The 11,658-nt window shown below is 43.7% G+C and overlaps 1 protein-coding gene across 41 annotated transcripts in view; it reads right to left on the reverse strand.

Moving 5' to 3' along the window:
* Positions 1-279: 279 nt before the first annotated feature.
* KPNA7 (karyopherin subunit alpha 7) overlaps positions 280-11,658 on the reverse strand; it is a 128,131-nt gene continuing 116,752 nt past the window's right edge. For 40 of the 41 annotated variants that reach the window (XM_055090178.1, XM_055090177.1, XM_055090183.1 and 37 more), the window contains 4 exons: positions 10,696-10,929; positions 9,023-9,205; positions 5,060-5,206; positions 280-488 (listed from right to left, as the gene is read on the reverse strand). In XM_055090178.1, the coding sequence (XP_054946153.1) occupies positions 360-488; positions 5,060-5,206; positions 9,023-9,205; positions 10,696-10,929 (693 nt within the window). In that variant the 3' untranslated portion in view covers positions 280-359. Of the gene's footprint in view, positions 489-5,059; positions 8,878-9,022; positions 9,206-10,695; positions 10,930-11,658 lie in introns of those variants that run through there. The other variant, XM_028500156.2, reaches the window with a different exon arrangement.

Below are 11,658 nucleotides of genomic sequence, written 5' to 3' on the forward strand. Positions count from 1 at the left end.
TCTCCCTTTGACCACTGCCCACCCAGCTCTCCTTGAAGAACGTTCTATATTAACAGGCATTACATGACAAGGAAAAGGGACGGGGGCCCACAGTCAAATAAATATAAGAAATACTGGTTAAACTGCAACTCGAAGTTTGTCTAGGTAGCTATAGACCATCCCACTCTGAAGATCTTCCTTGAAGATCCTGAAAGGTAACCACTAAACCACATGTTCTTAGGAGATGGATTCCACGTGGCTTTAAGGTACAAGTGGTTTTAACTGCATTTTTGACAGATGGAGGTCAAAGTGTGGAAAATTTTATTATCATTCAAGTTTTAAAAGCTTTATACCTGTGGTACACCAAGGGGAAGGGGTTCTTAAAGAAGTGACTCTTTGGGTCTGGTCCCTGGTTTAGGAGTTGTGGAGCTTTGGTATGTGTTTGTTAAGTGCTTTAAGAATTCATGATCTTGGTCCCGGGCTGGTAAGGTTGTGCCAGTTTCTTCTTCCTTCAGGGGAGAAGAGACACTGTTATACCTCCAGGCTCTCAGCACATTATTGCTGCACAATTGACTCCTTCACATCTTCCGTGGATTAGAATTTGCTCTGTCAGACTTGAGGCTTCCTCAGAGGAGAGATCAAAGGGCAGAAGCATTGAACTATTTCTCAGGATGGACCTTAAATGCAGTTTGTGTGTGTGGTGAAACATACATCCCGTAAAATTTACCCTTTTTCACCAGGAAGTAGACAGTTCAGTGGCATTACTTCGCCGCCACCACCATCTGTCTCCAGAGCTTTATCATCATTTCAAACCAAAACTCTGTACCCATTAAACAACTCTGCGTTCCCATCTCCCTCCCAGCCTCTGGCAACCACCCTTTTACTTCCTGTCTCTATGAATTTGACCACTCCGGGTCCCTCATGTAAGTGGAATCATACAGTATTTGTCCTTTTGTGTCTGGCTTTTTTTTTTTTTTGGCCGCACAGCGTGGCATGTGGGATCCAGTTCCCCCAACCAGGGATCGAACCTGCACCCCCTGCATTGGAAGGGCAGAGTCTTAACCACTGGACCTCCAGGGAAGTCCCCTGTGTCTGGCTTATTTTTAAAAGCAGTTTCGCTATAAAGAACATTAACCTTACATTGAGATAAGGGTGTGACAGGTGTAGCAATTGCTTCTAGATCAGAAGTCTTTAACTTGGGGCCCTTGGAGGAGTCCTCAGGAGCCGTCTCCCCTTTAAGGGATGAGTTTCCTAATTACAAGGTTTTCTTAGGAGGCTTTAACCCAGAAGATGCTAATCACTGTTCTGGGTCTTCTCCGCTTTGAGAGCATCCTCTTGGTCCCAAACTAAGATTAGCTGCCACTCATTAGGAAGAGCTACCAATCTGGTCATATTTACTGTATGGCTCTGGATTTTGCTAATGATTCAAGTTTGACACCTAACAGAGGGTAAACCCCTAGTCCCATGTTTACCTGGCTACTTAGGAACTTTGATCTCACCTTCCTCATATGAAAAATATCTAATGGAAAACTACAAAGAGTCAATGAATCTACAGCAAAGGAGGAGAGACTATACAATGGGGAAAAGACAGCCTCTTCAATAAATGGTGTCGGAAAAACTGGACAGTTTACATACAAAAGAATCAAACTGTACTACTTTCTCAAACCATATACAAAAATAAACTCAAAATGGATTAAAGACTTAAATATAAAACCTGAAACCATAAAGCTTCTGGAAGAAAACACAGACACCAGTCTTAGTAATATTATTTTTGGAGAGGTCTCCTCAGGCAAGGGAAACGAAAGCAAAAATAAACAAATGGTACTATAGAAAATGAAAAAGCTTTTTGCATAGCAAAGAAAACTACCAACAAAATGAAAAGGGCTGCCTACTGGATGGGAAAAGATATTTGCAAATGATATATCTGATATGGGGTTAATATTCAAAATATACAAAGAACTCATACAACTCAGCATCAAAAAAAAAAAACCTGCTTAAAAATGGGCAGAGGAACTGAATAGATATTTTCCCAAAGAAGACACACAGATGGCCACCAGGCACATGAAAAGATGCTCAACATCACCAATCATCAAGGAAATGCAAATCAAAACCACAATGAGATATCACCTCACACCTATCACAGTGACTATTATTAAAAATACAACAAATAAAAAGTGCTGGCGAGGGTGTGGAGAAAAGGGAACCCTCGTGCACTGCTGGTGGGAATGTAAGATGGTGCAGCCACTGTGGAAAAGAGTATGGAGGTTCCTCAAAAAAATTAAAAACAGAACTACCATATGATACAGTAATTCCACTCCTGGGTATATACCCAAAGAAAATGAAGACACTAATATGAAAAGATACATGCATCTCAATGTTTATAGCAGCATTATTTACAATAGCCAAAATATGGAAGCAACCTAAGTGCCCACTGATAGATGAATGGATAAATAAGATATTTTATATATATATACACACACACACACACACACACACACAATGGAACATTACTCAGCCACAAAAAGAATGAAATCTTGCCTTTTGCAACAACATAGATGGACCTAGAGGGCACTGTGCTAAGTGAAATAAGTCAGACAAACACAAATACTGTATGATTTCACTTATATATGGAATCTAAAAAGCAAAACAAACACAACAGAAACAGAGTCATAGGTAGAGAGAACAAACAGGTGGTTGCCAGAGGGAAGGGGGGTGAAAGAAATAGGTGAGGGAGATTAAGAGGTACAAACTTCTAGTTATAATATAAATGAGTCATGGGTATGAAATATACAGTATGGGGAATATAGTAATATATAATATCTTTGTATGGCAACATATGGTAACTAGACTTACCTTGATCATTTCCTATACATTTAAAAAGGTATAGAAATATCAAATCACTATACTGTGTATCAGGAACTAACGTAGGGTTATAGGTTAATTATACTTCAAAAACAAGCAGACTCATAGAAAAAGAGATCAGATTTGTGGTAACCAGAGGTGGGGGGGTGGGAGGGGAAGGCAAATTGGATGAAGGTGGTCAAAGGGTAAAAACTCCTAGTTATAAGATAAATAGTTATTAGGGATGTAATATGCAACATGAGTAATATAATTAACACTGCTGGGACTTCCCGGGTGGCGCAGTGGTTAAGAATCTGCCTGCCAATGCAAGGGACACGGGTTTGATCCCTGGTCCAGGAAGATCCCACATGCCGCAGAGCAACTAAGCCTGTGCGCCACAACTACTGAGCCTGCGCTCTAGAGCTCACAAGCCACAACTACTGAAGCCCGCGCGCCTACAGCCCGTGCTCCGCAGCAGGAGAAGCCACCGCAATGAGAAGACCGTGCACCACAACAAAGAGTAGCCCCCGCTCGCCGCAACTAGAGAAAGCCCGCGCGCAGCAACAAAGACCCAACGCAGCCATAAATTAATTAATTAATTAATTTACATACACTGCTGTATGTTATATACGAAAGTTGTTAGAGTAAATCTTAAGAGTTCTCATCAAAAGGAAAAAAATTTTTTTCTTCTATTCTTTTATTTTATACCTATGATATGATGGATGTTCACTAAACTAATTGTGCTAATCATTTCATGATGTATGTACATCAAATCATTATGCTGTACACCTTAAACTTATGCAGTGCTCTGTGTCAATTATATCTCAATAAAACTGGAAGAGAAAAACCACAATGGGATACCACTTCATACCCATTAAAATGGCTATGATCAAAAAACAAAACACAAGAAAACAAACAAAAAAACAACAACAAAAAGAAACAGAAAACAAGCGTTGGTGAAGATGTTGAAAAATGGGAACCTTTGCGTGTTGATGTAAGATGTATCCACATACACTATGGATAACAATATGGTGGTTCCTCAAAAATGAAAAACAAAATTACCATATGATCCAACAATTCCACTTCTGGGTATCTACCCCAAAGAGATAAAAGGAGGAATTCGGACATATTTGTACTCCCATATTCATAGCAGCATTATTCATAATAGCCAAAAGGACAACCCAAGTGTCCATCAATGAATAGATGAACAAAATGTAGTATATCCATACGATAGAGTATTATTTAGGCTTAAGGGGGGAAATTTTGACAAATGCTACAGCACAGATGAAACTTGAAGACATTATGCTAAGTGAAAAAAGCCAGTCACAAAAGGACAAATACCATACAATTCCTCTTCTGAGGCACTTAGTAGTCAAATTCACAGAGACAGAAAGTAAGATGGTGGTTACCAGGGCCTGGCGGGGAGTCGGGGGGTGGGAAACGGGGCATTGTTTAATGGGGACAGAGTTTTCATTTGGAAAAGTTCTGGAGATGGACAGTGGTGATGGTTGCACAACAGTGTGAAATGTACCTAATGCCAGTGAACTGTACACTTAAAAATGATTTACATGGTAGGGACTTCCCCAGCGGTCCGGTGATTAAGTATCTGCCTTCCAGTGCAGGGGCTGCGGTGTGATCCCTGGTCAGGGAGCTAAGATCCCACATGCTGTGGGGTGTGGCCAAAAATTTTTTTAAAAAAAGATTTACATGGTAAATTTTATGTTACATATGTTTTACTCTAATAAAAAGCTTTTAAAAAGTATCTAATGCTCTCTGATCATTACTCCCTGCTCCTGCAGGAATTTTGGGAGCCTCTTGTTGAGTTCATTCCCAATCAACATATTCTGGAAAGAGACAAAATGCAGTAAGCAGCAAAATGTTTGTTCAAAAGCTGGGCCTGCCTTCATTGTTTGTATTTCTCAGTACAAAGTCACTTTAGCATCATACTCCTTTCTTCCCTCTCTCCCTCCCCCAAGAGAGGCGAGTAGGGGAAAACAAAAACAAAAACAAGAGTGAAATTCTATACCAGAGGCAGCAGGACAAACTTCTATGAGATTAATGAGTCTAGAACAGCTTCCAGGAGCCAGGAAGCTGCCACTCAAAGGTGGTCTGGATAATATGGATGGGGAGAAACTCAGGGCCAAGTCATGAGAGAAGCCCGCCTGTCCATCACCCACATCCCAGGGACAGCTCAGGTACCTGCCAGGTGATCACCTGCCCGGGAGGTCTGGGCACTTACCTCAGAGAAGTGTCTCTCAGTAATGTTCAGAGCAGTCAGGGCAATCTGACGGTTCTCGTGAAGTTGCAAAGCCTCAATTCTATCAATCCCACCAAGTCCTTCTATCAGCAGACACATGTTTTCCTTCTGAGAAATCTTCTCTGCTGCCTGTGGGCCGTAGAAGAGTGAGACTCTGCACCAAAGCCCTTAGGATGTGGGGCTTCACCTCAGCAGAATCGGACGAAAGCCACCCATTCCAGAATGGGCAGTTGCAGTGTTACTTTCCCAGACTGATTTAAAATTGCATTGTTTTCCTCTCATTTTGGATATTTGTCATCTGTCTATTGAGGTTTATCTTCACTGCACAAAATACAGTATTTTTTTTTTTTTTTTTTTGCTGAATATGCCATCATCTATATATCCATCACTAAACACTATTTGGTAGGTATCTCCCTTCTAATTAATGGAGATTGTTTTAAAAACAGAGAAAAGACTGTTCTAGTGATGCTATGTAAATGCAGATGTTCTGGCCCTGCACTCCCTGGAAAGCCTTGAGGGGTCGGGCAGGAGACCCTGGGTGACAGAAGCCACACCATGGCAACTAATGAGGTCCCTGGAAACAAATGATGTGATCTGATTTAATCCAATGCTGATCATTGGATTTCTCATCCATGGGTATTCACTCACTCAACATTTGTACATATACTATGAGCAAGGCACACAAAACTAGAAATAAAGGTAGGATTTAGAGAAAGCCTTTTCATAACTCACACTATCAGGGGAGACAATAATTGCTGTAGTATAGAAAGTATAATATCCTGGGATAAACCATATTGGAAAAGAATATAAAAGCGTATATATTTGTATAACTGAATCACTTTGCTCTTCAGCAGAAATTAACACATTGTAAATCATCTATACTTCAATAAAAAATTAATTAAAAAAAGAAAGTATAATAAATGATCAGAGTTTGAATTTATAGAAAGAAGATGTGTACAAGAGGCTTGGAAAGTATCAAGTTTTTTGTTTTTTTTGTTTTTTTTTTTTTTTTTGTGGTACGCGGGCCTCTCACTGTTGTGGCCTCTCCCGTTGCGGGCACAGGCTCCGGACGCACAGGCTCAGTGGCCATGGCTCACGGGCCCAGCCTCTCCGCGGCATGTGGGATCTTCCCGGACCGGGGCACGAACCCGTGGTCCCCTGCATTGGCAGGCGGATTCTCAACCACTGCGCCACCAGGGAAGCCCTCAAGTTCTTAATGGATAGTACGGTGCCCGGGTCCATCACAGGGTAACAGCATCCCCAAGAGAAGGAATGGCAAGGAAAAGTTGTGAGGGAATAAGTGCTGCATATTTATAGAAAAGGGAGTGGTCCAGCTAAACAGAATATTTGGGGGAAGTGGAGAGAGAGAAAGAAACAACTTTGGCATCCTGTAGGGTTCTGCTGACTATTTTGTGAACAGTAATAAAAACAAACAAACAAACGAACAAAAAACCCAAACCTTCTTATGGATCAAATTAAATATTGTTTAGGCCATAATTTATATGATGAGAGTTTGCACTTTTATCTAAGCCTTGATACCTTCTAGTCCTATCTGTACATCTAAAATGAGCTCTTGGCTTTCAGTGAAAAAATGGAGGTAAGAACCAATGTGCTAGGTGAGCCTCCAAGAAAACTGGGAAGTTGGGGATGCCCCAGGGCAGTAGGAACCCTGGAGAAGGATTCTGGACTTTGACAGAACAGCAGATGGCCCCCAAGTTACTTCAGAGAACCACAACTGCACTCTGCGGCCCACCTGAAACTGTTTTCTATCTCATCTTGATTCTTCTCAGTGTCCCACGTGCCACTATCTGATATAGGAGCTTCACTGGTCCATCAGATGGGATTTGCCCAGACTCTCCCAAGAAAAAAAATCCCAAGTGTTTAATTCAAATGAATGAGATGAACTTAAATTTCTATAGCCCCCCAAGTGTGCTTTCACACGTTTTGTATGTCCAACTTTGCCTCTGGCTGCCAAGTGGGTACTCTGTCTGTGATTTGCTCAGTCTAAGCGTCTAATTGGGCTGTTTCCAATCTGTTCTTGACTCAGGTCAGTTCTTTCCAGGACAGTTACATGAAAAGGATGCTTTAAGTGAGCTTTTAAAAGGAGTCCTCTGGGGACTTCCCTGGTGGTCCAGTGGTTAAGCATCTGCCTGCCAATGCAGGAGACACAGGTTCGAGCCCTGGTCCAGGAAGGTCCCACGTGCCACGGAGCAACTAAGCCCATGTACCACAACTATTGAGCCAGTGCTCTAGAGCCCCCAAGCCGCGACTACTGAGCCCCCAAGCCGCAACTACTGAAGCCCGCATGCTCTGGGGCCCCTGTGCCGCAACTACTGAGCCCACGTGATACAACTACTGAAGCTCTCACGCCTAGAGCCCGTGCTCCGCAACAAGAGAAGCCACTGCAATGAGAAGCCCGCGCACCACAATGAAGAGTAGCCGCAACGAGAGAAAGCCTGCACGCAGCAGTGAAGACCCAGCACAGCCAAAAATAAATAAAAATAAATAAAAGGAGTCCTCCGGTGTTACTTTGATACTTTTCAAATGGCTGAGTCACATATAAAAAGACCTTAACCAAATGAATATTGCCAGCCTCCACGATGGCCTGAGATGATCCCAGCCTCTGGGTATTTATGCCCCTGTGTAGCCCCCTCCCATGTTGAAACGGACTGATCTGTGTAACCAATAGGATGCTGTTGAAATAACCTCCTTCACAGGTCATAAAAGACATTGAGGCTTCCACTTTGCTTTCTAAGGTCACTTGCTTCAGGGGAAGCCAGTTGCCATGATGTGAGGGCACTCAAGCAGTCCCAGGGAATCCACGTGGTAAGAATAACTTTCTAGGCATGTGAGTGAGTCATCTTGGAAGCTGATCCTCCAGCCTCCACCAAGCCTTCAGATGAAACTGCAGCCCCAGTTTCCATCTTGAACTTCATGAAAGACCCTGAGCCAGAACCATCCAACTATGCTGCCTCCAGATTCCTAACCCCAGAAACCATGTGAGATAATAAATGTTTGTTTTAAGCCACCAAGGAGTAATTTGTTGTTCAGTGTACAACCGACACAAATAGTATGTAAATATTGGCTTAACTTACATTTCAGAAATAAGACTTTTCTAGAATTCTAATTCAAGGCTTTGTAGTCCATTTTCCCAGCCACATAGCTGAATGGAAAAGGAACTCTAGTATGGTCCCTCGAGATCTATCATCGCTAACGACCTGCTGCTTCCTTCAAGTATATTCTATGTTTCAGTCTTCCAAAAGAGCCAGCCACGTGGCTCACTGACTATTGTTTTCCTCGCTTCAGACCTTTGGTTGGTTTCCCCATCTCACTCAGAGCAAGTCCACATTCTCACAGACCTTCAGTGATCTGGCCCCTGGGTCCCTGGAGCCTGTTTCCCACCACCTTTCAGCCCTTTGTTCTGCTCTGGCCACACCCCCCTCCTTGCTTTTTAAGGTTTCCTTCACCTAGAGTGCTCTTTCCCAGGTATCCACAGGACTCACTCACTTCTTTCAGGTCTTTGCTCAAACGTCCTTCCTCAGTGAAGTTTCTCCTAACTACTACATATAAGAGATCACCATCCCCTCTCCACTCTGGGCCATCAGTAACTACCCCTCTATCAGATATATTTTACCCGTAACCCTCTATCTGATGTGTCTGTTCCCCTCCCCCCTAATACATAAGCTCTATAGAACAAGGACTTTGCTACTTCATTTCCTGAGCATCTAAAACAGTGCTGGGCACACAAACACTTATCTGAGAAAATGAAGATGATGGACCTTCTTTGAAAGGCCTCTTGTCTTGTCATCCACAGGATGTGTGGACAAAGGGAGGGGGTGAGGAAGTGGAGAGGAAAAGAGAATCCTAGTTAGGTTTTAAGGACCAAATTAAACATCTTAATTTAGAGACTGCTATTTGGAAACCCACCTGTTCAGAACAGCTCACCTGGAGGATAAAAAAGAGGATGTCGAGAATGATGAGAACAATTTTGGTGTCTGGGATGGTGAGAAGATTTATTAGTGGCTCCAGGACTCCAGCCTGGACAAGCTGGATCAACTGGTCCACGGTACCCCCAGTTGTGAAGTTAGCCACTGTCCAGACAGCCTCTTTCTGGACTTTAAATTCTCCCTGCAGAGAGAGAACATTTCCATTCTTGACAGATCCTGAAGAATTTAAATATAGTGATGCAAACATGGTTCAATTTCTAGGTAGGCTGGACTACCTAATTCCCAGGACTATATGTGCAATTTACACAGAATCCCTTGGCAACCTGCCTTTAGTTTTTGAGCAGAAGACAGCATCTTTGAGAAGCCAAGGAGGAGGAAAGGCAGACTCATGTGGGGTCTTAGAGGGAGGTTCTAAGTTCAAACAGACTCACTTTCTTAAGTCAGGTTATCGGAAAAAGAGAACCAACATCACCCAATCAATACAAATTAGGGATTTTAGGTTATAGTGACCCATGTCTACATTTCTAGTCTTTCTGCTCCAGTAAAACTTTGGACAAGAAGCTCCAGAGCTACAAAGTTGAGCACACAGTCTGGAGGGGACAGAGGAAAGCCACTGAAATTTCACTCAATGCATCCCTTACATTTATAAAAAGCACTTGGCCCAGAGAGAAGGGAGTCATTCATCACAGATCCTTCTATCCCTTTGCAGGAGGAGTTATTCCCATTTTATGGCTGGGGAAAACTGACTCAGTTTAAAACAAAGTTAAAAAAAAAAACAAAAAACATATGGCTCCAAGCAAGCTATAGTTCAAAAGGCACAGTTTGAAAAAAGATTACTCCTTGATTCTGACTAGATGTTTCTGATTAGAATATGTACAGACTCACAGCAGGATAGGAAGTGTCCGATAGACTGGAAGATGCCATGATTTGGGTAGCAAACCTGGGCTAGCTTTTCGTACCTAATGCACACCTGGGAACCCACCAGCCAACCTGAGAGCAGGACACGGCCAGTGCCTCCTTTTCCCCATCTTACTCAGTAACCTCTGTCCGCAACCCCAGGTCACCACTCCTGACTTGTTTCACAGGTTGATGGTTTAAACATAGCTCATCCACTAAAAGGTGACAAAAAGAAATGCTGAGAGTCATAATTGTCCTGCGAAAAGGAAGTGGGAAGCAGGAGGAAGAAGGAAGCTTTATTGTATTTCTACTGTTATATCTGGATTTTCTATATACATTACCCCTTTCATCACTGTGATTTTTACACCGCAAAGGCCACCTTTCCTCAGTGTATAATATCACTGTAACCCGATACGTTTTTCCTCCTAAAACCAAACCAAACCAAACCTCATCCCTTTTTGCCAAGGAGAGTAGATGGCACATTCTTTTAACGCTAGAGATAAGCCAGTATTTACCAGCTCAAGATTCTTCTGGATATTTGAGCTGTGGGATCACCTTTTCACTGGCCAATGCTTGCTGAGCCTTCTAAGTGTTTAACGGATTGTCCAAAATGGGATGCCCCTTTCTTTTTTTCAGGGAGGGTTAGGAAACTTAATATTTCATAGGTTCGTCGTGATCTCAATTAGTTTTGCTTCTCAGCCTGCCTCCGAAGAGCTAAAGGAGTTCAACACAGGGCCCGCTGGAGAGTAACCTTTTGTCACGTGGGCCACTTACGTTTTCTAGAACAGCCACCAAGGGAGGCAGCACACCGCAAGCGATCAGCTGCTGGATGTGCTGGCGGGGCCCCGCGGCCACGTTGCTTAGAGCCCAGGCCGCCTCCTTCTGGATGGAGGAGCGGGGGTGTGTGAGGAGCTGGGGCAGCACAGCCAGGATGCCCGCGTCCAGGGCCAGCTGGGTCTGGTGGTCCGTCCCGGTGACAATGTTCCCCACAGCACGCAGAGAGGGGGTCTGGAAGATCAAGGTGAGAGAGTGTCACCAAGGACCGTGAATTCATCACCGTGGAAGGTGACCACTGCACCAAGCTCCGTGCCCTCCCAGACATCCATCGTGCTGTGCTGACGGTTTTCTGGAAGCCTGTGAACAATGATTATATCCACGATCCTAATTAATTCTGTGCATCCATGGCTGTTTACATCGTTTAAAGGTACGCGCCAGCCTCCCAGTAGTTCCAGCTCAAGCGGGATAGAGGTCAAGAGATATATTATCAGGGCTTCCCTGGTGGCGCAGTGGTTAAGAATCCACCTGCCAATGCAGGGGACACGGGTTCCAGCCCTAGTGTGGGAAGATCCCACTTGCCGCGGAGCAACTAAGCCAGTGCGCCACAACTACTGAGCCTGCGCTCTAGAGCCCGCGAGCCACAACTACTGAAGCCCGGCGCCTAGAGCCTGTGCTCCGCAACAAGAGAAGCCACCGCAGTGAGACGCCCGCGCACCGCAACGAAGAGTAGCCCCCGCTCGCCGCAGCTAGAGAAAGCTCTCGCGAAGCAACAAAGACGTAATGTAGCCAAAAATAAAATATAAATAAATAAATTTATTAAAATAAATAAATAGTCAACAACCACAAACCACTTTGGGAATGAGGCTGGTCCCTATAATTAACCTCATTTTAAAAAAAAGTTTCTGGGCTTCCCTGGTGGCGCAGTGGTTGAGAGTCCGCCTGCCGATGCAGGGGACGCGG

Source organism: Physeter macrocephalus, chromosome 14 (genome assembly GCF_002837175.3).
Source record: "Physeter macrocephalus isolate SW-GA chromosome 14, ASM283717v5, whole genome shotgun sequence".
Taxonomy (NCBI): domain Eukaryota; kingdom Metazoa; phylum Chordata; class Mammalia; order Artiodactyla; family Physeteridae; genus Physeter; species Physeter macrocephalus.